The sequence below is a fragment of the Heterocephalus glaber genome, unplaced genomic scaffold, assembly GCF_053883595.1.
Source record: "Heterocephalus glaber isolate CG9 unplaced genomic scaffold, H.glaber_assembly_v1.0 deba00001744, whole genome shotgun sequence".
In the NCBI taxonomy this organism is placed as follows: domain Eukaryota; kingdom Metazoa; phylum Chordata; class Mammalia; order Rodentia; family Bathyergidae; genus Heterocephalus; species Heterocephalus glaber.
The window spans coordinates 394,992-421,815 of NW_028258450.1; the positions used below are offsets into that span (position 1 = coordinate 394,992).

General features: G+C 50.0%; 3 protein-coding genes, 1 non-coding gene and 1 pseudogene across 9 annotated transcripts; 3 read left to right on the forward strand and 2 right to left on the reverse strand.

The window, feature by feature from the left end:
* Positions 1 to 228: 228 nt before the first annotated feature.
* B9d2 (B9 domain containing 2) lies at positions 229 to 6,955 on the reverse strand. Of its 2 annotated transcripts, none has more exons than XM_004872995.3 (4): positions 6,814 to 6,955; positions 6,264 to 6,355; positions 3,409 to 3,534; positions 229 to 816 (listed from the first exon to the last, which is right to left on the reverse strand). In XM_004872995.3, the coding sequence occupies exons 2-4, from the start codon at positions 6,349 to 6,351 to the stop codon at positions 503 to 505; spliced, it is 528 nt and encodes a 175-aa protein (XP_004873052.1). In that variant the 5' UTR covers positions 6,352 to 6,355; positions 6,814 to 6,955; the 3' UTR covers positions 229 to 502. The 2 variants fall into 2 exon arrangements, with proteins under 2 accessions (XP_004873052.1, XP_004873051.1); XM_004872994.3 differs by having other exon boundaries at positions 6,749 to 6,931.
* Positions 6,956 to 11,945: 4,990 nt separating this feature from the next.
* Positions 11,946 to 12,045, forward strand: LOC147821324 (U6 spliceosomal RNA; annotated as a pseudogene).
* Positions 12,046 to 15,600: 3,555 nt separating this feature from the next.
* Tmem91 (transmembrane protein 91) lies at positions 15,601 to 19,111 on the forward strand. 5 transcript variants are annotated; one of them, XR_015447198.1, is made up of 5 exons: positions 15,601 to 15,821; positions 16,834 to 17,003; positions 17,231 to 17,358; positions 17,955 to 18,104; positions 18,948 to 19,054. XR_015447198.1 is itself a non-coding variant. In XM_021250946.2 (4 exons), exons 1-4 carry the CDS (start codon positions 15,884 to 15,886, stop codon positions 18,915 to 18,917), a joined length of 717 nt encoding a protein of 238 aa, XP_021106605.1. In that variant the 5' UTR covers positions 15,828 to 15,883; the 3' UTR covers positions 18,918 to 18,940. The 5 variants fall into 5 exon arrangements, 2 of the variants coding, with proteins under 2 accessions (XP_021106605.1, XP_021106602.1); XR_015447197.1 differs by having other exon boundaries at positions 15,602 to 15,821; positions 16,834 to 17,045; XR_015447199.1 differs by lacking the exon at positions 17,231 to 17,358 and having other exon boundaries at positions 15,605 to 15,821.
* A 1,742-nt stretch (positions 19,112 to 20,853) lies between these two features.
* On the reverse strand, positions 20,854 to 26,787 carry Exosc5 (exosome component 5). The gene is made up of 6 exons (XM_004872997.4): positions 26,552 to 26,787; positions 25,276 to 25,389; positions 24,613 to 24,734; positions 23,186 to 23,326; positions 21,759 to 21,848; positions 20,854 to 21,175 (listed from the first exon to the last, which is right to left on the reverse strand). Exons 1-6 carry the CDS (start codon positions 26,697 to 26,699, stop codon positions 21,083 to 21,085), a joined length of 708 nt encoding a protein of 235 aa, XP_004873054.2. The 5' UTR covers positions 26,700 to 26,787; the 3' UTR covers positions 20,854 to 21,082.
* On the forward strand, positions 24,352 to 24,460 carry LOC147821325 (U6 spliceosomal RNA). The gene has a single exon (XR_015447236.1). It is a non-coding gene; the product is annotated as a U6 spliceosomal RNA (small nuclear RNA).
* Positions 26,788 to 26,824: the final 37 nt, after the last annotated feature.

Here is a 26,824-nt window from a genome sequence, read left to right on the forward strand (position 1 = left end):
GGGTTGGTGTGGGGTCACCGAGAAAATGAGGATGTGGTAGGGAGGGCAACATCCGAGAATGGGGACAGAGAGGAGAGGAGACTCAGAGGAGGAGCACCCAGAACGGGAAGAGAGTGAGGCTGGGGCAGAGGGGCTGACAGAAGATAGGGGCCTGAGCAGGCAGGGTGTCAGTGGCAGGTGGGGTAAGAGGTCATCTACAGATGAAGGGGGTCAGGAAGGCTCCACACCTTAAGAATCACTCACTTTTATTAAGCACTTCCCTCGTGCTAAACAGCATTTTCCTCCCACCCCTGTGACCCACACTTAGTACCCCATGTGACACATGAGGAACTGGGACTCCAGGGGCCTTATGGGCATGAGGTCCTTGCAAGGACTGACAGGGCAATGCCTGGCTGGGATCAGGGCTGACCATCCAGGGCCCATGATCTTGACTGCTTGCCATCCCACCCGCACCGAATGGCCAGGGCTGTGGATGAGGGCCGACCGCTGGAGGCGGGATCCCTCAGCACTCGACACCATAGCGGTCAAAGTGACGAAGCAGCAGGCTAAGCTCAAGGCGCACGGTGCCACCCGCGGCTGTGTGCAGGCGGTAGCGGTCAGCCCCACTGTAGATGGTGTCTGCATGCAGCAGCTGCGGCCCGCCACCCACAAAGGCCCTGGCCAGCTGCTCCCGCCAGCTGCCTAGCGGCCGCCATGTGGAGCAGTCCAGCTGGTGGGTGCCTGGGCTGCTGGGCACATGGCAAAAGCCATAGCCTTCGAGCTGGCAGCGGCCGAAGCTATCCTGGGACCACACCTGGAGATGAAGCCGGGGCCAACCTGCAGGACAGGAGGGAGAAGAAAGGAAGGATGGGGGCCCCCACCTCCCTGTCCCCCCCACTGGAGACCGAGGCCTGGTCCTTTCCCCTGGGGTTTCTGCCCCTGCCTCCTCTATGGGCTCCCATCCTCTTTTCCAACCCACACAGCAGCATAAAAGATCTTTCTACACCCTTATACTCCCCTGCTCCAAAGCCTTCCATGGGGCTCCAGTGCCCTCAGTGTGAAGTCCAGCCTCCTCCATGTTCAAGGCCCTGCATCTGGCCTCTGCTGACTTCCTGCTCTGTGGTTTGCTTCTCGGTGTCCCTGCCAGGGAAGCCTGCTGCTCCTCTAGTCTCCAGATCAGCACCTTGGCCCCTGTCCTGTATGCCTTCTGCCTTCGCTCATGGTCCTGCCTCATCCTCCTTCTAGGGCTCAGGGCCTTCTTTCTTCTCCTGTCCCATCTATCTCCAGCTGGCAGCCAGAAGCTTCTTCCCCCCACCCCAAGTCTTGAACCCAGGGCCTTAACACTGAGCTAAATCCCTACCCCTTTCTATTTTTTATTTTGAGGCAGAGTCTCACTAAATTGCTCAGGCTATGCTCAAACTTGTGATCCTCCTGACTCAGCCTCCCAGAGTCCTAGAATTACAGATGTGTGCCACCATGCCTGGCTGATTCTCCCTTTCCATAAGTTTGCCAATGTCCTCAGAATGTGGTTCAGCTCTTCTGCCCTTGGAGACCCAGCCCAGCTCGCCCTCTATTCTGAGCCCCTCCTTTGTGCTAGGCCCTATTCTAGGACTTAGGTACACAGTGGTGAACACAGCAGACAAAAATTCCTGCCCTGTGAGGCTGACATCCTAGACAACAAGCATAGTAAATAAGCAAATTATAGGGTATGTCAGATGGTGATAACTGCTCTGGGGAAAAATAAAGCCGTGTAGGGTGGGGGTGGGGGTGTGGTTTGGGAAAGGAGGGGATCAAGAGCACTTTAATAAGAAGGTGACATTTAAGCAAATACTTAAAGAAGGGGAAGGAGTGGGCTGTGTGGGCATCTAGGGGAAGAGAAATCCAACCCAAAATGCAAAGCCCCTGAGGGGCATGAACCTGGTAGGGCCAGTGTGGCTGGATCAGAGAGACAGAGAAAGGGCAGAAGTGACAACCCGGCCAGGCGTGGTGGCGCATGCCTATAAGCCCAGCACTCAAGAGGCTGAGGCAGGAGGATCACTGCCAGTTCAAGGCCGGCCTGGACTACAGAGTGAGACCCTGTCTCAAAAAAACAAAACAAAAGGGACAACCAGATTGTGCAAGGACCTGTGATGTATGATAAGATTCTGTCTTTCACCCTGAATGAGACAAGAACCACTGAAAGGTTCTAAGCAGAGGAAAGATGTGTGCCAACTTAGGTGCCTCCGAAGCCCTGCTGGTTGCATAGGAGCACAGGCTCCACGGGCTGGGGCTGGGAGCACAGTCATGATGCTACTGACTAATCCAGGTAAGGGAGGAAGAGGGACAGATCAGGTGCTGGGCAGAAAGGGGGTGAGAAGTGGAAGTCAGGATAAATTTCACAGGGAGAGTTGACATGATTTCCTCACGGATAGAATGGGGGGCTGGGGACCCGATGAGCAGTAAAGACAGAGTTCTCTGCCTCACTCTCCCATCACCACATGTGGCAGCCAGAAAGAGCTTTGAAAAGTGAAATCTGATTGATCCACTGCCTGCTGTGGCTCCCAGTGCCTTAGGAGATGGCAGTCAAGGCCCTGCACAGCTGTCCTCTGGCATCCTAACCCCCGACATCCTTCTGCTCTCCCATAGCCCCCTAATTGTCTGCGCTCATGCTCCCCTGTGAGCCTTCGGTCTCGTTAGCTCCTCCTGGCCCTTCACGAGAAGTTCATTCTTTCCTCCCCAAGGAGGCCCTCCCAGCCTCTGGACAGGCTCAGACACCTCTTCTGGGCTCCCATGGCCTCCACAGTCCCCCCTCCCAGACCTGTCCGCTCTGGCTGGCCCTGTCTGGAGATAGGTCTGTCTCCCCTACAGGATGGAGCCCCTGAAGATAGTGGGGAAGGGAGGCTGCTGGGCAGGCCATCAGTAAACAGACATTGCTGAAACACACAGCACCTCTACCCAGGCTGTTTCCTGGAATCTGCTGCATGTTCTATAGAACTGATACCCCGCCTCGCCCAAACACTCACTTCCCCTTTGAGCAGCCTCTGCTTTCCAGCTGAGGAACCCTTCCCAAGAAACAGCAACCAGCCTGTGCCCTCTCCCTCCTTCCCTACCACCGCTCCTCAACCTTCATGAACCTTCTCCCAGCTTCCTCTTTATTGCAGACCCCTGCTTCCTCCCTTTACTTGAAGGCCACCCCCCTCCCACCCTGGCCCTGACCCTGACCCAGACCCACCCCATCCCATCTCCTCTAGCCCTGGCCCCTGGTCCATCTCACTCCTGTAGCACAGGCCTGTGAAGGCCTCAGCTCAGCCTTTCCAGGGCAGGCTTGGCTACCAGGGACCCACAAGGTATGGGGAGCAGGACAAAATGGGGTGTTTCCAGCCCCTGCCGCTTTGGGTGCTGCTGTACCCGTCTTCTCAGTCTGTCCCTAGGGCTAGGCCTGGTACCCACCTTGGAGACCTTTGGTAGCGAAGTGCAGGTCGATGGGGTGGGACCAGTAGGCCATGTCCCCCACCTGAGGCGTGTCCACCTGTGTCTGGCCCTCCCGAACACCCGACAGGAGTTTCCATGCTGCCCCTGTAATGAGGAGAGTCAGGGTGCTTTTAGGAAGGGGATGCCCCTGTGGCTCCAGACCTGCTTCCACCTAGCATTTCAAGATGGTGAGGGTTACAAAGGGTGGGCTCTATAGCCAAATAGCTGGGTTCAAATCCTGGCACTCTCTCTTTCTGCCTGTGCAACCTTGGGCAAGTTACTTTTCCCTTCCTCATCTCTCCTTCTACACAAGAATGTATTCTATAATTCTGAGACGATTCAGCAAGTGGGGCATAAGTCTTCTTGGTTGTTGTCGGTTATTTTTGTTTGTTTTGGTGCTAAGGATGGAACCCAGGGCTCTGTGCATGCTAGGCACATGCTCTACCAGTGAAGTATATCCCAAGTTCTGGTAACATTTTATTATTGTCTTCATCCAATATTTAGAGGCTGGGCCAAGGTTACTCTCCAGGAGCACGTCATGAAAGCAGGTTTTGTTTTTTTTTTGGTCCTGGGGATCGAACTCAGGTCCTTGTACTTGCGAGGCAGGTGGCAGAACCACTGAGCTAAATCCCCGCCCCCTCCTTTTTTTTTGACAGGGTTTCGATGTGTATCCCAGGCTGGCCTTGAACTCATGGGCGACTTTCCTGCCTCAGCCTCCCAAGTGCTGGGATTATAGGCATGCACTACCCTGCTCGGGAAAAATAGGTCTTAATAGTGACCCTACTAAGGGGTTATAATAAGGAACACACTGAGTGCTTACTAAATCCCAAATGCTATCCTAAGCACTTTAAACAATGCATTCATTAAATCTGCCCCCTAGGACTCTTAATCCCTACACCACTCCCCAGTTTACAGACTCCCCAACATGGCCCACAAGGCCCTGTGTACCCTGGTTTGTGCCCACCTCCCTGAGCTCATTTTCCATCACTCTTCCTCCCCCTTACTACCTTGAAGCTTCACTGGCCCCATTCATGTCCCCGTACCTCAGGGCCTTCACACTGGCTATTTTTTGTTTGTTTGTTTTGTACTGGGGATTGAACTCAGGACCTTGGGCTTTCGAGGCAGGTGCTGGAACCACTGAGCTAAATCCCTGGCCACACTAGCTATTCTTTCTGGAATTTTTTCATCCTTCACAGGTCAGCTCAAGCTACTCCTTAGAGGGGGTTCTCTGACCCTCCTAGTCCAAGACTAGTCCTGGGCCAGGGATTTAGCTCAGTGGCCCCACGCCTGCCTCACAAGCCTAAATTCAATGCCCAGTACCAAAAAAAAAAAAAGAGAGAGAGAGAAAAGAAAACCAAGACTAGTCCTTGTCATAAAATCTCATTTCTTTTCTTCTTCATACTTACAGTGATCTGTATTCATTGGGCTTGTTTCTTTATCTGTTTGGTTTTTTTTCCTCTCTCTCTTCTACTCTGAGCTCCAAGAGGGGAGAGCATCTGCCCAGGGTCACAGCACATGAGTGGAGGGGTCCAGACTGAAAACCAAGCCAGCCTCCAGAGCCTGCCTTTTATCTGCTCCATTGGAGGATCTCAATTTCCCAGGAAATCTCAACTGTTACCCTACTTTCCAGTAAAATCAGAAAGGACCCAGGCCTGAAAGGTTGATAATGGCAATAACCACATCCGTTTCATGGGCTTTTATCTGTGACAGGCAGCACAACACACAGGGCTTTACAAACAAGACCCTATCAAAGCCTTTCGTGACCCAGGCAAACACTTACTGAGGACTCCCTAGTCCAGGCCCTAGTCTAATGCTGCTGTTAGTCATTTAAATGTTTACTTTCTTTTGGTGGTACTGGGGTTTGAACCCAGGGCTCATGCTTGCTGGGCACAAACTCCACAGCCTGACCTAAACCCACAGCCCCTGCTGATAATCATTTAGTTCTAAGGACTACCACTAAAAGTGAGTACTATTATTATTCCCATTGTATAGACAGGGAAATCAAGGGCAACAGAACTGTCCAAGATCACATAATTAGGAAGCAACAACTGGTTTTCAACACAGGCAGTCTGTGCTCTTTTTCTTTTTTTTTCGGTACCTGGGATCGAATTCCAGTCCTTGTGCTTGCAAGGCAGGCGGCGGAACCTGGCAGGCCTGGTGGATTTAGCTCCACCAGAGAGCCAAATCCCTGGCCCTGGAAGTCTGTGCCCTTAACCTCACTCCTGTCCCAGCTTTTAGCTGCTGATAGTTTCAGAGAAGGAAACTGAAGCTCAGAGAGGTCAAGTCCAAAGCCTTCCAATTAATAAGTGGGGGAGTTAGTATCTGAACCCAGATCTGGCACTTACAACCCTGGCCATTACACTACCTGCTATACACAGAGCCTCAGAAGGGGAGGCTTGGGGACAGGGGCTTCCAAGGTCCCCGCTGGGCCTGTGTAAACAGACTTGGATGACTGCTAGAATGAATATGAATACCAGGGTGTCTTCTCCTCTGCAAATCTGGGACAGAAGCTTTTTACTTTGCAGTAAGAACTCAATAAATGGAGACTATTAAGCAAAGAATTGAGATGGGGGGTCCTAGGGCACCCCTAGGACTATGGGTGCAAGCCAAACAGCAGAGTTGGGGCTGTCCAATGTTTTGAGGACTGTCCCATAGCCTTAGGAGCTGTCAGTGTAGAGGGTAGAAGCCAGAGCCGCCAGGGGCAGGATGGAAAAAGATAAGAGACAGCCAATGGCAAGAGAGGATCAGCGAAGGAGTCAGGGAGTCAAGGAAGGGGTGTGGAGCCCTAGGCTGGGGCTGCTTCGGTCGGGAGATGAGCCAGGCCTAGGGAATACCTGTGTGGATCCCCCACTTGCAGAAGAGGCTACTTTCAGAGAAACCGGTGGCCCCTATGATCTGCCCGATCACGTGCACCTCAGCCATGGCCCTGGGAGGGGAAAAATATAATCTCAGCTCTATGAGGTAAGTGTTTTATTTCCCTCTGAAAGATGGGGAAACTGAGGCCCACTATGTAAAATGCAGTACTAGGATTCCAAACTAGTTTCGTCAACTCACTGACGCTGCGGTCTAAACCACAGATCCTAACTGCCTCCCAGGAAAGCCGGGGAGAAGTGGGGGAGGGAACCCCTGGGGTAGGGAACTGGCGCCTAACTGTGCCCCCCTAAATCTACCCAGCAATCCGGGGGAAGGCCCCGCCCCAGGGGACTATGGCTCCGCCCCTTCGCGTCAGCCTGGTTCCCAAACTCCAAGAGGTGCCTGCGTCCAGAACGCAGGGCCGACTTGGCTCCGCCTCTAAGCCCAGCGCATGCGTTATTCCCACCTCAGTGCTTTTAACCATTAGGAGAGGCGAAAACGGCTGTGGAAATTGTAGCTCATGGGCCTGACCTGTCTTCTTCTCCACGGGCGCCGACCAGGACTGGCTCACGCCTCTCCCAAGGCCTTTGTTGCAGCGAGAGATTTGAGGAGCAGTACTACGCAGCCGCGCTTCTCTGGGGCGCCTTCGGTTGTTGCTGGGGCAACAGCAGGCTCCTCCCCCGGCATGCCCGCCCTACGCGCTCGTGATTGGTGTTTGCTGCCTTTGGGCGTGGGGAAATGGTGTGATGGACATTGTCTCTCCCTCTCTTGTTCCATTTTGGAAAGAGTGTTTTCCCCCTCCCAGTGTTCAGCTATCGGGGCGTGGCCGGGCAGCTCCATTTTGATTGTGGCCGAGTTTGAGCTCCAACTTTCTTTCAGATACCGTCTACAAGAAATATACACGAAATAAATCTTTTTCTTTTCTTTTTTTTTTTTTTGGTACCAGGGATCGAACTCCGGTCCCTACGCTTGCGAGGCAGGAGGCAGAACCACTGAGCTAAATCCCCGGCCCAACACGAAATAAATCTTTTGTTGTTCTGTGCCCACACTTCCCTCCTTAACAACAACAAAAAATAAACAAAAAAACCCCGCTCCCGTCCTGGACCACAAGTCAGAACGGAGCCAGAACCAAAGGGAGAGAAATCTCTCATACAGAGACGGGAGAAGTTGGGGAGTGGGTTTCCCTTCCGTTTTGAGATCCTTTGGATCTGTTAGCCTAGCTTCTTTCTCAGCTACTGCTAAATCCAGTTGGCACTGATTCTGAGGAATGGGGATGGGCTGAGGATGAGACTTGAAGAACAGGGTTTCTTTGTCTACAGAAGATACTGTTTTCTGGTTTTGTGTTTTGCGCTGGAGATAGAACCAAAGCGCTGCCCCACTGAACTACATGCCCATCCCTAAGACACCTGTTTTCAATATCTGGACGCTGCCAGTAATCTGTACCGTGACCTTGCTGGGCTCTAGGACTCAGTTATTTTATCCACGAATGGGCACACGTACAAATAGTCTAGGGCCGGGGATTTAGCTCAGTGGTTCTGCCGCCTGCCTAGCAAGTGCAAGGTCCCAAGTTCGATCCCCAGTACCCCAAAACAAAACAAAACAAACACAAATACTCAGTCTGAATTCTGAAGCAGTGTTTTCCCCGCTCTCTAAATCCAGTTGAACTCTGCTCCTTCATTCCTCCAGCCCAGACCAGAACGGCAAGAACTTATTTCCTTGTTTTTAGCAAAAACAAAACAAAAACAACCACTACCCCCCACAACAGAAAGCAAAGAGTACAAAGTTTGCATTAGTGGTGGTGTACACCTGTAACCTCAGCACTGGAAGGCTGAGGCAGGAGGATTGCAAATTCAAGCTAAGCCTGGGTAATTTAGCAACTTGGTGAGACCCTGTCTCAAAATACATTTTTTGTTGTTGTGTTGCTGTTGTTGTTGTTGTTGTTGTTTGAGGTAGGGTCCCGCTATGTAGTTCAGGCTGGCCTTGAACTCACTATGTAGCCCAGGCTGGCCTGGAACTTGGAGCAGTCCTCCTGCCTCGGCCTCCCCAGTGCTGGGATTACAGGCATGCACCACCACCCCCAGTAACAGATATTTTAAAAGGGACTGAGGATGTTGCTCAGTGCTTCACCAACTCCAAATTATTAGAAGGAAGGGGGAACATATTAATATGATAACATTTATATAAGTCAAATAATTCATTTCACTATTACAGCCAAACTTAAAAGCTACTTTTTTTTCTTGGTACTGGTGATTTGAACCCAGGACCCTGTAAATGCTAGGTAAGCAATTCACCATTGAGCTACATCCCCAGGCATTTTCTTTTTTTTTAAATTTTATTTATTTATTTTTAATTTTACCAGGAATCAAATTCATGACCTTGTGCTTTCGAGGCAGGCACATTACCACTGAGCTAAATCCCTGCCCCCCTTTTTTTAAATGGGGTTTATTAGCTCTTTTTTCTTTCCTCTCTGTTTCCCTCCTTTTATCTCTCCTCCCCTCCCTTCCTCTATTCTCTTTCCCCCAGTACTGGGAATTGAACCCAGGGTTTTTACACTGAGCTACATCTTCCACCACCCCCCCCTTTTAATTTGAGAAAAGGTCTAGCTGAGTCACTAAATTGCCAAGGGTGGGTTTGAACTTATGATCTTCCTGCTTCAGCCTCCCAGTGTGCTGGGATTACAGCCATGTGGCACCATACCTGGCTCTAGCCAACATCTTGACTGCATCTTCATGAAAGACCTGGAGCCAAAATCACACAACTAAACTGTCACCTGATTCCTGACCCACTGAAAACATGTAGCATATAAGTGTTTGTTGAAGACTAGTCTGTCTTGAGGTCGGTGTTATCTTGCCTCAGGAAGTGGGAAGTATGCAGAAGGCCACATGCCCCTGGCTATGGGCAGAATGCCAATAACCAAGCACTCCTGAGGCAAGACAGCATCTGCTGGGGACAGTTATCAATATACAGGCATTTGAGCACAGAGAAAATCTGGTTCCTCATTAACTTAATCCTTGTCCACCCATTCTCTATAAATGCTGTTTCATGAAATGTGTGCACTCCTCCTGTACTTCTCACTGTCTAATAAAAGCGGGCCAACCACAGAGTTTTATTGGAGTCTGTCCACTAGAGGCAGGTCTCCTCCTGGTTCGCCATTTATATCTTGAAAATTATCTCTGTCTCGGGCTGAGGATTTAGCTCAGTGTTTCTGCTGCCTGCCTCACAAGTGAAAGGTCTAGAGTTCGATCCCTAGTACCAAAAAAAAAAAAGTTATCTCTGTCTCTTTTTATTCCTCATCATTCCCCACAAAATGTAGCTGAGGGTCTGATCAACCCTTGATGTTACTTTAAGCTACTAAATTTTGGGAGAAGTTTTTCACACAGGAATAGATAACTAACACAAATATGTAATGAACTTAGGACACTGCCTGCTATATAGAAAACACTACATGTTTGCTATTGATGTTTTTAATTTTGATGTTGTTATTGAAATAGTACAGTTTACATATCTTATTTTTACAGAAGCACATTATCATTTATTTACTTGTACATTTTTTGGGGGGAGACCGGGGATCAAACTCGGGCCCTTACACTTGGGAGGCAGGCGGCAGAACCACTGAGCTAAATCCCCAGCCCCAGTTGTACATTTTTTATTTAAAAGTTCTTTGGCCAACACACCTGTAATCCCAACACTCGGGAGGTTGAGACAGGTTCCAGGCTAGCCTGCACTACATAGTGAAACCCTGTTTCAAAAAAGGGAGGAGGGTGCTGGGGATGTAGCTCAGTTTGAAGGCTATGAGTTCAATCTTTAGTTCCAGAATAAAAAATGTTCTTTGAAACTGAATACGGTGGTGCATACCTATTATCTCAGCTATTTAGGAAGTTGAGGTAGGAGGACTGCAAGTTCAAGGCCAGCCTATGCAACTTAGTAAGACCCTCTCTCAAAAAGAAAAAGAAAAAAAAAGGGTAGAAAAAGAAAAGAGAGAGAAGGCTAGAGATGTAACACCAAAAAAGTTACTTTAATTGTAGTTAAATGCGCATTATATAAAATTTAGCATCTTAATCATTTTAATTGTATAGTTCAATAGTTAACTACAGCTACATTTTTTGTGCAATCAAACTTCAGAACTATTTTTATCTTGCAAAACTGAAATTCTCTAGAACTGATATGGAGGAAATAAATGTAACTCTCAACCTACTAGATGTTAGATACACTGAGTTTGTTTTCCCTGAAGTTGAAGAATGAATTCTCAGGAACAACAGAAGTTAAAAGTAGGAAAATTTATTAGAGAATAGTAATGGGAATAAGAATAGGGAATAAAGGGCCAAGGATTTAGCTCAGTGATTCTGCCACCTGCTTCACAAGCGCAAGGTCCCAAGTTTGATTCCCGGTACAAAAAAAAAAAGAATAGGAAATAGAAATAGCTCCTGAGAGATAGATGGGGTCCTGAGTGGGTTGCCAATGAGCCCACTTTTCTGAGAAGTTTTATAGAGCAAAGTCATGAGGGGTGGGTACAATGTGGGTCAAACTATAATCAACCAATAAGATTACAAGTAGAGCCACTTAGCTAATATCGATCCAGTAATAGCAAGGGCATATGGATGATATTAGTAACCTTGATCATTCATCTATCGTCTTAGTTTTGTCTTCAGTTTTAGTGGGCTTAGTCTCAGTGCATGGGAGAAGAAGGCCCACTCCAATGAAATGATGGTTTATTTATATGGGAAATTTCAAAAGGGTGGTAAGGGAAGCATGCAAATCTGGCCTTTGTGACTTTAATCTTCTTCAGATGCACCTCCAGCCAGTTGGGGTTTTTTTTCCCCAGTGCCAGGGATTGAACTGAGGACCTTGCGCTTGCAAATCAGGCATGATGCCACTGAGCTAAATCCCCAGCCCACCTCCACCCAGTCAGTCTGTCTGTCTGTCTGTCTGTCTCTCTCTCTCTCTCTCTCTCTCTCTCTCTCTCTCTCTCTCTCTCTCTCTCTTTCTTTCCCAGCCAGTTTTGATGTGTTCTCATCTTCTGCACTGACTCCCTCCAGGGCCCACCCTTGTCTGTCTGCCTACAATATTTCTACCTATCTATAATAAAACCATTATACACTCCCGGGGCAACCACCATTCCACTTTCCATCTCTATGAATTTTTGTTTTGTTTTGTTTTTCTGAGACAGGATCTCACTACATAGTTCAGGCTGGCCTTGAACTCACTGTGGAGCCCGGGTTGGCCTCAAACTCACTGTGATCCTTCTGTCTCCACCTCCCAAGTTCTGGGATCACGGGTGTGCACCATCATGCCCAGCTTGTTATAGTGTTTTTCATAGTGGCTGTACATACTGTTTTATACCTTGCTTTTCCCATTCAGTGATATGTCTTGAAAACTTACCCATGTCAGTATATAAAGATCTTTTCTTAAAAAATGATTTTTGAAGTATAATATATGTACAGAAAAGGCACACATAATAAATGAACAGCTTGATTAAATGTTATAAATTTAGCTGGGTACTCCCTTTGGCAGCACATATATTAAAATTGGAATGATACAGAGTTGAGCCTGGTGGCGCATGCCTGTAATCCCAGCACCCAGAAGGCTGAGGCAGGAGGATTGTCATGAGTTTGAGGCTAGCATGGGCTACATAGTGAGCTCAAGGCCAGCCTGAACTACATAGCAAGACCCTGTCTCCAAAAAAAAATTGGGAATGATATAGAGAAGAGTGGTATGGCCCTGCAAAAAGATGATGCACAAGTTTGGGGAGCATTCCACATTTATTATTGCATGGGGGAAAGGGATTCAGGGGAAGAGCGAGGACAGAGCAGTGGTGGCGAACCTGTGGTACGCATGTTATTGTGTTTTTCTTTAAAGACAAAAGATGTTAATGTATGAGTTGCTTTTTCTAAACTAAAACCTCAGTATTCAGGTTTAATTGCAGTGTTGGCACTTTGAGATAAATAATTGGTTTTGGGGTTGTAGTTTGGGCACTCATTATCTAAAAGGTTCACCATCACTGGAGGGGGAGAAAGGGGATTGAAAATGATCAAGATATATATATATATATATATATATATATATATATATATATATGCATACATACACACAAAATACATTATTTGGGGATATATGTCTTGTTTTTCTGAGATTTCCTATATTCCCTATGTAGCTCATGCTGGCCTCAAACTCACAGTGATCCTCCTGCCTCAGCTTCCAGATTGCTGGGATGACAAGCATGCACTACCACATCCGGCTAAGAATGTAAATAATCCTGTTTTGCAAACACATATCAGTCAAACCCCAAAACAAAAGTACTTTAGCCAGGTGTAGTGTACGTGCCTGTCATCTCAGCTACTCTGGAGGCTGAGGCAGGAGGATCATAAGTTTGTTCAAGACCAATCTGAGCAAATTAGTGAGACCTTGTCTCAAAATTTTAAAAGGGCTGTAGCTGTAGCTTAATGGTAGATCACTTGCTTAGTATGCATGAAGCCCTGAGTTCCATCCCTGGTACAAAAAAAGGGAAAAAAAAGAAAGAAAGAAAAGTGTCCAAAGAATAAACAAATTCTCCTATATAATCATAGTATCAAATTTATCTTAGTACCTATTTAACATTGTTATAAAACTATCATCTAATCTATATCTTGTGTGCTAGTTTTCCCAGTTGTCCTAATAACATGCTTTGCCACTATCTCTGCTCCATCCAGAATCTAAGTCCCTAAATTAATTGCCTAGGCCAAGCTTGAACGTGGGGTCCTGGGGCTGGGGATTTAGCTCAGTGGTTTCGCCACCTGCTGCGCAAGCGCAAGAACCCTAGTTCGATCCCTGGTAACAAAAAAAAAAAGAAGGAAAGAAAGGAAGAAAGGAAGGAAGAAAGAAAGAAAGGAAGAAAGGAAGGAAGGAAGAAAGAAAGAAAGAAAGAAAGAGAAAGAAAGAAAGAAAGAAAGAAAGAAAGAAAGAAAGAAAGAAAGAAAGAAAGAAAGGAAGGAAGGAAGAAAGAACTTGGGGTCCTTCTCCCTCAGCCTCCAGAGAAGCTGGAATTGGAGGTATACACTATCATGTCTGACCCGGGTAATGCATTTTTGACAGGAAAACCACAGAAGTGACACCATGTCATTCTCAGTGCATCTTCTCAGGTAGCACATTTGTCCTAACTGATTTGTCCCATCCTGCTGACATTAACTTTTATCAGCCAGTTAGGGGAATGTCTGCTACTTTTTCCCATAACATTATCTTTTTCCTCTATGAGTAATCTTTGGGAAGACACTTTGAGACTAAATAATAGACTGCTCCTCCTCAAAACTTTCACTGGATGGCATAGGCCTCCACTGCAGATCCTTGCTGGAATCTGGTGTTTAACATTCCAGGTCCATCAAAAACTTTAAGCCTGGGCCTCTCTGGACCCCAAAAGGGTGGGCTGGGGAGATTGTACAAGGCTGATGGTAGCCAGAAAGCTCTAATTAGACACAAATTCATCTCTACAGTGGCTGAGGACAATCAGGGACCCACAGGGCTGTGCAATTTGGTGAAAAACTGAGGCCAGTAGGAATTCATGCCCTCATCCCACAAATATGTAAGGAAGGCCCACTTTGATCCAGGCACTGTTTTAGGCCCTGAGGCTCTGCAGTGAACAAAAGAGATCAAATCCCAGCACTGTTGGAGCTGAGATTGATGGGAGGATTCAAAAGAAATACACAAATGAAAGAAAAACTGTATAAGCTATGTTTCACTATGCTCGGAAAAGATAGCTAGAGCCCAGGAAAGAGAAAGTAACTGGCATCCCTCTCCTAGGTAAAAAAATCCTGCTCCCTTTCCCCCTCATCTCCCCTCCAGTGGGTCTCTGTGTCTGTCATCTGCCAGAAACTCTGGCTGAGCCAAGTGCACTCACAGACGCCATCTGTTCTCCCCAGGAGCAGGGCCTGTGCCAGCTCTGGCGTCTGGACTCTTGGCCCAGTGCCCAAGAGCCCTGGAGCAAGGGAACTCCGGCTGGCCCCACATCAGGCTGGGGAATCCTCTAGTCTGGCCAGATGGAGGGCTTTGGAGATGGGAAGTCCAGTGCGAGCTGGGTGGGCTCCCTGAAGGAGGTAGGGGCTTGCAGGGTGAGGAGAGCCCTTCAGTCTTCCTGATGAAGATGGATGTAAATAACAACATTCATAAACGCTTCATACACGGTCAGAGGGCTTACATCACACCCCACTGGGTAAATGTCAGACACGGTTATCACACCTAGTCTAAGGGCTTTATGTATGTTGTCGTATCTAGGAGGCAGGGAGTCTCCCTCCATTTTTCAGATGAAGAAATTGGGATTCAGAGAGGTGAAGCCATTGTGGTGGGGTCACACAGCAAGGGCCTTGATGAGCCTGGAAAGGAACCAGATCTGGGTGGATCCAAACCCTGACTCATGAACATCAACTTTACCACCTGGGCCCCATTTCTGCTTCCTTTTCTGGGAACCCCTAACTGCTGCTTTCCTCTTCTTCCAGTCCTCCTCCTGTTTGTTTTTGTTTTGGTTTGGCTTGGTTTTTCAAGGCGGGGTTTTTTTGTTTTGTTTTGTTTTGTTTTTGTGGTACTGGGGATCAAACTCAGGACCTTGTGCTTTGGAGGCAGGAGGCAGAACCACTGAGCTAAATCCCTGGAGGCAGGGTCTTACTATGCATGTAGTTCACTGTGTACCCCAGCCAGGCCTCAAACTCTTGGTGATCCTCCAGCCTCAGCTTCCCCAGCGCTGACAGGAGTGCAGGAGCACACTTAGCTCACCCTGCCTTCTGCCTCCACTTCTTCCCCCTCTCCTTCGATTAGCAAGGAACTTAGCCCTGGGTTACAATCTGCTGGTCCTGGTACCAGTTGTTTATCTTAGCCATTGAGGCTCCGTTTCTCCATCTGCAGATCAGAGATAAAAGCAGAGCTACTGAGAGGAATGATTGCCATGGTGAATGCAGAGCACTGAACACAGGGCCTGGGCCTTCATCTGTGAATTACCTGTGACCACAGAGTGTGCTCTTAGGCAAGTTACCTAACCTCTCTGTGCCTCTTCCCTGCCGAGTAAAACGGGACAATAAATGACAGTGCTTCCTAGGATTGTTCTGAGGAATAAATGTGAACATGTAAACCACTTAGTGGGCACACAGCTGTAGTTGGAGTTATTATTATTGGTTATTATTGGGCAGCAAGGGTTGAGGGAGGGGAGACGGGGCCGAGCCAGGAAGGCCCTGGAGAATCAGAGACGACCCCTTCCGCGGTCAGCAGCGCTTGGGCCTGGCCTCAGCTGAAGGGGCTGTAGTCTCTGGAACCGGGTTCCAGGCCCCCTCCCCAGCCGCCGCCGAGGGGCGGGGCCAGGAGCACTCGCCCCGCCCCCGCCCCATCTGCCCCCCTGCCAGCTGAGGCCCGGGGCTCTGAGACCCGAGCGGAGCCGAGCTGAGCACGCAGATCCTGGACCCCGGGCCCGGCCCGGCCCCGGAACCCCGGAACGCCAGCGTTGGCGTCTCTGGGTCTGCCCACCCCGCAGGCGGCAGGTCAGGGCGGGTGTCGGTGCAGGGGATCCGGACCTCTGACCGTGGACGGTGAGCGAGGGGAGGAGGTGGGGAGGACCGTCCCACCCCAGGGTCCCGGCTGTGGAGAGGGGATGCAAACCTTTGGCGAGGAAATGGGCCCTGTGGGGATTTGGAGTGAGCCAGCAGGAGGTTTGGGGCCTCCCAGGGGATGTAGGGTGAGAAGAATCTTTCTGGTTGAGTGTGCCCACGTACGTGTTGCTGGGGTGATTACGGGGAGAGGTGTGCAAAGGAAGATTGGGCTAAATCAGGTGTCTGGAGAGCTGGCAGGTATGTGGGGTCGCAGGTGCGAGTGGAGTGGGTAGGGGGTTCTGGACCCAGATGCGTGTTTGGGGCAGGTGTGCAAGGGAAGTGATGGGAGATGCGAGTGAGGTGGTGCGTGTGTGGGAGGGAACCTGTGTGGGTGAGGGGGATGTGTGTGGTTTCCGATACTGAGGATTGGGAGTGTGTGTGCACCGAGCTGCTTGGGATAAATGTATAAGAAGGTTGTGGCCTGAGAGTGATGTTTTCTGGGAGCTGATGTTGTCTGGGGAGGTGTTCAAGGACCTTCTGGCAGATGAAGGTGTGGGCTGGGGGTGGGTTTCCCTAGGTGAGGCTGTGTGGCAGGGGCCTTGGCAGCTCGACGTGTGCAGTCTGGGGACAGGTGTGTGGTGGTGTGGACCACAGCGAAGCTCTGGATGTCACCGGGGTGAGGGATGGGTGTGTACACTTAGGCGGAGTGTGAGCCTGGGTGGGATGGTAGTTCATGGGACAAGTGTGTAAGGCATAGTTTGAAATAAGCATGCAACAGGTATGTGACGTTTTTGCTTGAAAGAAAAGCCCAGAATTGAATGTCCAGACTCCTGAGTTCTCTTCATAACCTTGGGCCAACCTCTTTTATTCTCTGGGCCTCATTTTTCCCATCTGAAAAATGGATCTGACATTCATTGAACTAACTTCTCTGCCTGAGTCTCTCTCAAGTCAGGGGATGGTTGAAGGTGAGCCTGCTTTTCAACTTGTATTTGTCTTCCCGTGTTTCCCCCAGCCATGGACAGCCCTAGTCTTCAGGAGCTTCAACAGCCTCTGCTGACAAGCACAGCCTGTGACTCCCCTGCCGGGAAGCCTGGCAGACCTGAGCTGGGCCCCCCCTTAAGAGAGACAGCCTTTGCAGAGTCTCTGAGGGGTTGGCCGTCCCCACCACCACCTTTTTCCTCTGTGAGTGCTGGCCTGGGGGAACCGGGGCCTCTGGACCTTGAGGTAGGAACAGCAGGCTTCAGTGGAAGGCAGGGGAAAGGGGTCGGGGTGCAGCCAGTTGTGGCTAACGTTTGGCAGGCTGGCAACTGGAAGGGTCTGTCTTAGGCTTGGAGTCTCCTAACGACTGTATGTGGGCCACTGGGACTTCAGGTTATTTAGCCTTCTTGTTCCTCTGGTTTTCTCTCCAGATTTCTCATCTTTGTTGCCCGGCCTTTGGGTGTCATCCTTCTGCTCTCCGACTCCCCTGTTGTCTATCTGCCTTGCCTCTCTCCAAAGCCCACACACATCTGGACTGTGGACCCTGGTCTTTTTTCAAGTTAATGTTTTTTGTGTTTGTTTTGGTTTGGTTTTTTGTGCTGGGGGGTTGAGCTACATCCCTAACCTTTAAAAAAAAAATTTTTTTTTTTGAGAAAGGGTCTCATTAAGTTGCTCAGGCTGGTCTTGAACTTGCAATCCTCCTGCCTCAGCCTCCCAAGTGTGAGGGATTTCAGGCATGCACCACACCTGGCTTGTAAGATTTTTTACACTTTTCATCTAGGATCTAGTTTCTAGCAGGCAGGTTTGTCCTAGTAATTTAGGACATTGGAGCATTTTACAATCTCCCTCTTTTGGCAGGTTCCCATTTCTGATGTTACCTCTCTCCACTTTTGGTTTTTAAACTCAAGAGATTACAGGCAATTGCATGAACCTCTTGAAAAAACTTTGGAGTGTGGCTGAGTATCTTTGGGAGACAAGGCCTACAACTTCCCTTCCAAGGGACCCAAGATCTAGACAGAATCATCGCTTAACTCTTTGAACATTTTTATGCCTCTTGGGAAGTCCTAGAGGAGTATTGGCCTTGGTTATGGGGAACGGAGCAGTGGGCAAGGAGGGAGGATGGAGATGCCCACCCAGGCTCTCTCCTGTTCACAGGACACATCATCCAGTGACAGTGACTCTGACTGGGATGGGGTTGGCCATGTCTCGCCGCTTCTACCCCATGACCACCTCAGCCTGGCAGTCTTCTCCATGCTCTGTTGCTTCTGGCCCGTGGGCATCGCTGCCTTCTGTTTGGCCCAGAAGGTCAGTCTGTATGTGGGGCTGGGAGGGTACTGGGCATAGGAGCAAAAGCTGTTCCAAGGAAACAAAGACACAGAATCCAAGAGGAGTCATGCCCAAGGGCAGTGGAGAAAAGGATGGAGAGAAGGATCCACACAGGAACCTTCATGGGTAAAATGAGGCAAGTTTCATAGAGCCCTGAGTGGTAGTTAAGAATCTGAACTCAGGGCTGGGGGTTTAGCTCAGTGGTTCCGGTGCCTGCCTCGAAAGTGCAAGGTCCCAAGTTCGATCGCCAGCACACACACACAAAAAGAATCTGAACTCAAATCCTGCCTCTGCTGTCCTTTGTAAGATTTTGGGCAAAAGCTACTTAACTTGCTTTTTCCTCCTCCATAAAATGGGAATTTCCACCTCATGGTCATGGTGGGAATCAAGTGAGTTATAATAGTGGGATATTCAAAGTACCTTGTTTTCATTAGTCACCCAGCATCTCTATTGCCCAACTCACCCTGATCTGATCCATAGGAGGCAATCTGTGGCTTTGGAATAAGCCGGTGAATGAATGAGTGAATGGTTATGTCAGGTTTGGGAGCTCAGGAAAAGGAAGGGTCTGGGGCTGTGGGACGCAAATCGGGGATAAGGGGACACCTTGGTTACCACTGCCCACTGCCTCTACAGACCAACAAAGCTTGGGCCAAGGGGGATATCCAGGGGGCAGGAGCCGCCTCCTGCCGTGCCTTCCTGCTGGGGGTCCTTGCCGTTGGGCTGGGCCTGTGCACTTATGCAGCTGCCCTGGTGACCCTGGCCACCTACCTTGCCTCCCGAGACCCACCCTAATTGCCTCTCCGGCCCCCACTGTGAACCCAGAGGCCGGAAGCCCGGAGCACCCATGGGCAGAGAGTGGAGAATCCTGGTGCATGACGTGGCAGCAGCAGCATCACCACCCAGAAACAAGCTGGAGACTCCTCCCCTCCCCAGCCATCGCTCACCAGACCACAGCAGTGTGAGAAATTAAACAAGTTACCCTTGCAGCCAAATCCGAGTCTGTCCCTGTATTGGGTGTGTGTTTGTGCGTCTGAGACCAGGAGGGGCCAGCCAGGGTGACAGCTGCTGGAGGCTGAGAATTCAGCTGGGAGGAATCAGGTAGAGGGTTTCCACGTGGTAGAATGTTCCCTCCAGGTTGGAAGGCCTACTCCTCCACCTGGTCACTGCGTGACCTCAGCCCCAATGACTGCTCTTCCAGCCTCTCTTCTCTCATGTGCAAAATGGGGCTGATGTTCTTCTCCACACCCTGATCGGATGAGGCCTAAATGCACCCTACAGTTAAATGGCCATACGCTGAGCTGAGTCCCTCTAAGCATACTCCCCTGAGGCAACCTTAATCAACAGGAGGTAGGAACACAGAGGGAGAACCGGAGCTGGGCTCACCTGAGGTTAACTACCCTCTGCATCTCTTGGCCTGTATTGTGGCTTCACTCTGTGCCAGCAGCACCCTCTTTTTGGGGGAGAAATAGCTCCAGAAATTCAGGCAGTGCAAGCCCTGCTTCCTAGATTCCCTTTCTCCTGCCTGGGGCCAGCGTCACCATTCAGATCAAATAGGCCATGCTTGGCAAGGACGGGACCTTCAGGAAACGTGCAGGCACCAGGCAAGCCAGACATCAGCACAGCACTTAAAGAGGCACACAGAGGAGCCGGTCACTGAAGGGGGCTATCAGGGAACAAGGATGTGCAAATCAGCTCAATGTTTAATGTCATTGTGACTGATCTTCCTAGAAAAGCCCCCCGCCCAGGCAATGTTCCTGAGCATCTAATGAGGGATAATCTCAAGCTAAGGATTTGCACAATTCCCTCTTGGCTCCTGGGGATGAGTCTGTTTTTCCACTAGGGCAATCAAGGGGCTTCTGTGAGCTGGTTCAAGATGTGAAGCAAGAAGCAGAGGACCTGATGCGTGAAGCCCAGCCCCCAGCATCAGGCCGGCTGATCCTGCCCCCTTGTGGCCCAGCTGTGGGACACTTGCTTTTTGCATTTGGCCCCTGCCCACTAATGGTCCTGGGAAGTGGGGAGCAGTCCACCTGCACCTTAGATGTGCCCCCCTTATATTTCCAAACACCCCTAGGGGGTGCTACCACTCCTGAGCACCAGGGAGCCTTGATAGGGAACTCCCAGTGTGCCAGTGTCTCCCTGGTCTTTATCTCAACAGCAAGGGATTGGGCTCCAGTGGAACCCTAGTTCCCTGGCAAGTTAGCTGCTGATCTTGAGGAGCTAACTAGCTTTTGAGCTTATGTCCTCATCTTCAAGAGGGGACTATAATAGCCCCACCTCATGGGGTTAACAGGCCGGTTACAGCAGTACTCAGGGCCAGATGCTTCCTGTGGCCCCTGAGGCCGAGTTCATGCTGTGCCTCTCCCTTCCCCAGACTGGCCCATCTCCTCCCTCTGGCTCGCTCACCCCACACCACCCACAACAGCTACCTGGCTACTCTTTGAGCCATGAGGGCTCTCCCCCCACGTTATCCAAGAGCTCCCTCCCTTTCTCCAGGATTCTGCTCAGACATTACCCTGCCCTCAGAGGTGTCCCTTGCTTATATTACATTTGCCCACCCCAAACTGACCTTCTAAACTCGTTTCCCAAATATTTTTATCATACCACTCACCATCATCTGAAAAATACCAACTCCTGTCCATTGCTCCTGAATATGGGGCCTGAGTCTCTTGTTCACTGGAATTCTCAGTGCCTGGGGGGTCTGACACAATAGGTGCTCAGTAGGCAGTGACTCATTCACTCAAAACCAGTGAGCTGCCTTTAATGTTGCCTTATAGAGAGGTGGGGGTCATGTGCCCCTGGCCCAGGGATGTCAGGGACCAAGACCGAGCTCCTAAGCCCCCTCCCCAGGAGGCCCAGCAGCTACAGGACTGGAAGCCAACATGGGCATAGGGGGACAGAGGGCCGCTGGCTTGCTTCAGGCCAAGGAAGTGGGTGGGGGTGCCCTGCCCCGGCTTGCTTCAGCTCTTGGAATAGCGCCTCTGCAATGACTCCCGGTAGAAGCGGAAGACATGTTGCGAGGCAGTCTGGGCTGCAGCCAGGCACTGCTGGAGCTGGGAGGAGAGAGGCTGGTCAGTGCTGGGGACCTTGCCCTATACCCACCCATCCACAACCCAACAGATGCCCAGAGCCCCCATACCTACCATTCCCTCTCCCCATCTCAGGTGAGGCAGGTGGTAAGGGGGTTATTTCATGTGCACTGGAGGGACCCTAAACTTCTGGAGCCACAGAAGCAGAGGCCCCCAGAGCTTTACTGCCATATTCTTAGATTCATAGGATGGCCAGGTTAGAAATGCTTCTGGAGACCAGTTGGCCCAATAGTTCCAAACTCTGATCCGTAGAGACCTAGAATTCTGGGCAGGTCACTACCCTGAGCTGGAAGCTGCAGGCCTTCTGCTGCTCTCCCTCCTGCTTTCAAACTGTACTCCCCCTTTGCCTCTCATACACTAGGCTTCCCTCCAAAATTTCCACAAAGGTTTCCACAGTTACAAATCTGGAAAACTCCCTCTCTTTTACATACAGGGATGCAAGGGAAGGGTCCTCCCTAATCCTCTCAGCATGCAGCAGAATTAGGACAAGATGTCATGTCAGGGTGGGAGGGAAGGTTCTGGCTTTCCCCTGTCCCCACATGGGCACCTCAGCATCAGAATAGAGCCCCTTGGTGGTAGACATCAGCAGCTTCCGGTCCACACTGTCAAGAGCAAAAGTCAGGACTGCCCGGGCCTCCTAGGGATGAGAGGGAGAAGGTAGTGAGGAACCTTCGACCCTCCTCTCAGATAAAACCCAGTCCCAAGGGGGATGTTCCAGAACTTTGGCCTAAAGTCTTCACCTTCCCACAGTCTGGGGCTCAAGTATCAACTGTAGTTGTTTGTCTACACACTACCCCACCCTGGGTAATGGCTCTCTATCTCTTTCATAATTGCTCCTCAAGCCCCTCATTCCAACCATAGCATTCCTGCCCATAGGGGGAGCCACAGTGCTGGTCATTTACCCAGTTTCCACTCTGCCTCCCTTCCATGCTGTGAGGCCGGGGCTAGAGGACTATATTCCCCAGAGTCCCTTGCCTTTAGGTTCTACCAGTAATAAGGGGGGAGACCAGGAGAGCTGAGTGAAGCAGCCTGGTCCTCACTCTGACAGCGGCAACTGTCCGAGTAGGCATGGAGGTGAGGTAGACTCTGCATTTCCGCTGCCAGAAAAGGCAGGACAGCTTTGTGCATTCAGAACTAACTGGCACAATGTTTCCAATAGCGCAGGGCAGGGAGTCAGCACACAGGTTCAGCCTGAGGCCAGTAGGAGCTTCGGGCACCATCCCTTCTTCTTATTTTGCTTTTCCAACTCTTCCAACACTGTTTCTACCAATCCTCTGCATTAAACCCCCTCTGTCCAAAGAATCCCAAAGGGTATCTCATTTTCCTGACTGGCTATGAACAAGGATGGTCCCGGGCAGAAAACTCCAAAGAATAACAGCCCCAGGATATTGTGAACTAGAGCCAATAAGAAGAAATCTCTTCCCTTCCCCTTTGCTTTTGAGCCTCTTAGGAGGGAAGCACAAAGTTGGAGCTGATGGAGCCAGTCCTAGCCTCAGAAAAGACGTTGGCCAGAGAAAAGAAGCCAAATGTGCAGAAAAAAGCAGAGACAAGCTGGGCGTGGTGGCACATGCCTGTAATCCCAGCACTTGGGAGGCTGAGGCAGGAGGATCACTGCAAGTTCAAGACCAGATTGGGATACATAGTGAGACTTTGTCTCAAAAAAGAAAAAGAAAAAAGTAGGGACAACAAATGAAGCAAGGAAATGGTGTTTTCAGTCCTGATTCTAGCTAGACCTCTGCTCTTTCAGAATATGGTAATGAAAGCCAATAGCCAATATATTTCTTGTTTGGCTTGCACAAGTCTGAGCTGGAGTTCTAGCACTTGCAGCTGAATGAACTCTGCTAAGTAAAGGATTACCTGCCAACTGAGGCTGAAATGCATGAGCCAAATGACTCACAAAGAAATGAGGCCTGGAGGAAGACATGGAGAGCCATCTGGTCACAGCCCTCCCACCACCCTGGACTTCACACTTACCTTTTCTTGCTTGGCTGTGGGGTCCAGCACTAGGGTCCCATCAGAGTCCAGGGCACAGGTGATGCCACAGAAGAGAGCCCGCATGGACACACCTGCATCCACCAATGCCATGCAGGCAGCATTCAGGCAACAGGCGAGGAGCTGAGCACAAGAACAGTTAAGAAGAGTGCCTACTGTGGGGCTGGCAGGCAGAACACATCCATGCCTACCTTTCCCAGCTGATGCCGGTGGCAGACATCACTAACAGATCACAGAATTGCTGAGTAAATAAGCAGCTCTGGGCTCAAGGAACCCCAATTCCATACATGGCCTTGCCACCTCTTAGCTGCATGACCTTGAGTAAGTGACTTATTCTGAGTTTCATTCTCCTTATTGGTTACACAGGGCCATAGTGTTATCTAATAGACACGTATTAAATTATATACCAACCTTCTGCAAAATAGGGTCAGAGAGAGGAAGAAACCTTCCAAGGTCACATGGCAGGAGGTAATGGCAATGCCAGACCCAGTGTAGAAATTGCTGCTAGCAGGCAGCCATTATTCCAGGTGATGGAGCCACTATTGCTCCCACCCCAGGGGGTTCACAGGCTTGGAATCAGTCAGCTGGCTCTGCCTCAGTTTCCTCAGGTCTTTCCCAGGCTTAGTAGAGTGGACAAAGGCTCTAGCTTTAAAATCTATCAGTTCCAGCTCTGCTATTGACCCTCTGTCACTTCCTCTGAGCTTCAGTTTCCACTTCTGTAAAATGCGGCACAACAGGTCCTCTCTCTTCTCAGTCATAAACTGCCTGCCACATGCAGGGCCAGGTACCAGCAACTTGCTCTAGAAATGTCCATCAAAACCTCACTGGCCTAAACCACAAAGATCTTTCTAGCCTGAGCTCCTAACCCAGCTGCTCTGCCTGTTGGGGGCTCCCTCAGCCTGAGAACCTGAAACCCACACTAAAGTATGGAGTGGAGGTCAAAGGCACAAATTCTGGAGTCAGGCAGCCCTGGATTTGAGGCCCAGCTCTGCTGCCTTCCACTGTGGGCAAACTGTTTCCCTCTCGGGGCTTCACTTTCCTCACCCAAAACATGGGAACATAAGAAGACTCATCTTCCAGAGTACTCCACCTCTACAGCCAGATGGTTTGGGCTTATTTAAACAGGGCTTATAAAAGCACCTGATTTAGTGCTTGCTTCGGCAGCACATATACTAAAATTGGAATGATACAGAGAAGATTAGCATGGCCCCTTCACAAGGATGACACTATGACACACACACAAAGCACCTGATTTATGTGGTGTGAGGATTAAATTAGTTATGTAGAAGGTGCTCAGAACACTGCCTGGCACACAGTAAGCAGTCATGTGGCATATTCCAGGGGTACCAGGAGGGAAGCCATCAGGGAGGTCTGGGAGCACTTCTTGGAGGCATCTGGGGAAAGGATACGGAGCCAGCATCACTGATGACCTGCAGCACCACTGTGATAGAGGTGCGGGGGTGCAGGGCTCCTAGCACCACGGCTTCACATGTGTTTCTGATTAGTCGTTCCCGACTCTTCTCAGCCACGCCTGAGGAAATCAAGGAGGAGTTGTCAGGCTTCTTGCTTCCACCCAGCTCACCCTCATCACCCTCACTTGCCTCACCCTCTGGAGGAAAGCCCTCTGTAAGGAGCCTACAGACTCAGCCTGAGATGGCACAGGACCTGCATGGGTGATAGGATTCACAGCGGGAAGCATGCCGGGTCTGACTGCTTTCTACTCAGCCCTGCCATCCTTGGCTCCCACCAAGAGGGCTACCAGCCATCCAAGAATGACTGTGTTTTGGGCTGCTGCCCACAGCCACTCCAAACCCAGTGGACCTAGCTGATGGGGAATGAAGAAGAGACAGGGTGAAAAAGCAGGCTAATGCAAAGAAGGGGACAAAGAGATGAAGACAGAAAAAAGTAACAAACTGAGACACAGAGGCAGAAAGCTGGAGAAAGAGACAAAAATACCTGAGAGGAGATGCGGGGTGGGGGAGCAGAAGAAAATAGGGACAGCAAGCATGCAGAGAGGAGCCAGCAAGGTCCTGACAGTCTAGACCTTCAGCAATTTAGCCGAGTCCAGTTACCAGGCAGCCCAATCTTCGGCCTCAGGATCACTTCGAGGGTGGCCTTGTTGAAGATCTCTTTGCTGACCTTCACCTCTGCAGGCCCATACACACCAGCCAGGATGGAGGTATCACCTGGGGAGACAGTGGAGGAGGCCTCAGACATAACTTCCCTGTTCTAGGGCCCAACGGGCAGCACTTAACAGTATGGGCACCCTTGCCATTTGTTGGCAGTGATTCTTCAAGCATCCACTTTACTTCTCTGCTTCTAATTACTCATCTGTAAAATGAGGTCAAATTAACTACCAGTCAAATGAACTCCCTCATGTTCTTGTAAGGATTAAACAATACAATTCACTTAAAATACTTAGGACACTGTACTTAGGTACACACCGAGCACAAGCAGTACCTTTTTTTTTTTGGTACCGGGGATCAAACTCAGGACCTTGCACTTTCCAGGCAGGCAGTGGAATCACTGAGCTAAATCCCCAGCCTTACTATCAGTAACTTTAACAGGAAGTTTTCCCTGAAAGCTAACTTTCCTCTCATTGTATGTGGTTTCAACTTCTCTTTCCAAAGCTTCCTCCAGCCTACCCTCTTTCCCCAAATTCTGCAGCAGTCCAAACACCTGAGAAAGGGATCTATTTCTGGGAGGAGCCTGCTTATTTCCCCAGAGTGGATATGAATAGGTGAGGGGAGGTAAGACCTAGGAAATAAAAAGCCTGGCTTCTAGTCTGGTCTGCCTCCTCTTGGCTCTGTAAACCTAAATGATTTTGCTAACCTCTCTCTGGGCCTGTTTTACCACCTGAAAATGAAGATACTAGGCTTCCAAGTGAACAGTAGTTTCCAAGTTTCTCTGACCATAACGCCCAAGAAGAGATTCACATTACAGCATGAGCCAAAACTCACACAAATCTATGTGTGTTAATGAATCAAAGGCCGCCAACAAACAAAAAACCCAACTCTACCATTATTGCTTTGATGTACTCTGACGTTTCCTTCTCCATTCCATTTTAAAAGAATGGCAGTTGAGGGCGATAGATATCGCTCAATGGTAGAATGCTTGGTTAGCTCGCAGGAGGGGCTGCATTCAAGCTGAGAGGGAGAGGTGTGGGTCGGGCCTATTTAAAAGTTTCCATTTGGTAAGAAGTTTTGCATCAGTGCCGGAGGAGCATTTATCAGCTAGATCGCTGGGAGGTGGGTACTCCGCTGCACAGCACACTTTAACCGTTCTTCAAAACAAATATGACCTAGGTAAACATAGCTCGGACAGAATTTACCTGGGTTAAGTACTTACCTTGCAGGAAAGCAGCAGAGCCATCTGGCCGGGACAGCAGGTTCTGTTCACAAGCAAAGTGCCTGAGGCTGCACCCAGGACCCCGAGGGCTAAATTCTATGCCAGTCTCAGTGCAGACCTTGGCGGTAGTATGCATCGCCCCTTCCATCACCTCACATTACACGTGCAACCCCGACTGTCGCTTCCGCCCACCTGCACGCGCTTGCGTGTAGGCAGAGTATCCAGCGCGCATGCGCCTATCCGGGCGCCCACTGATTTGTCCCCCCCCGCACG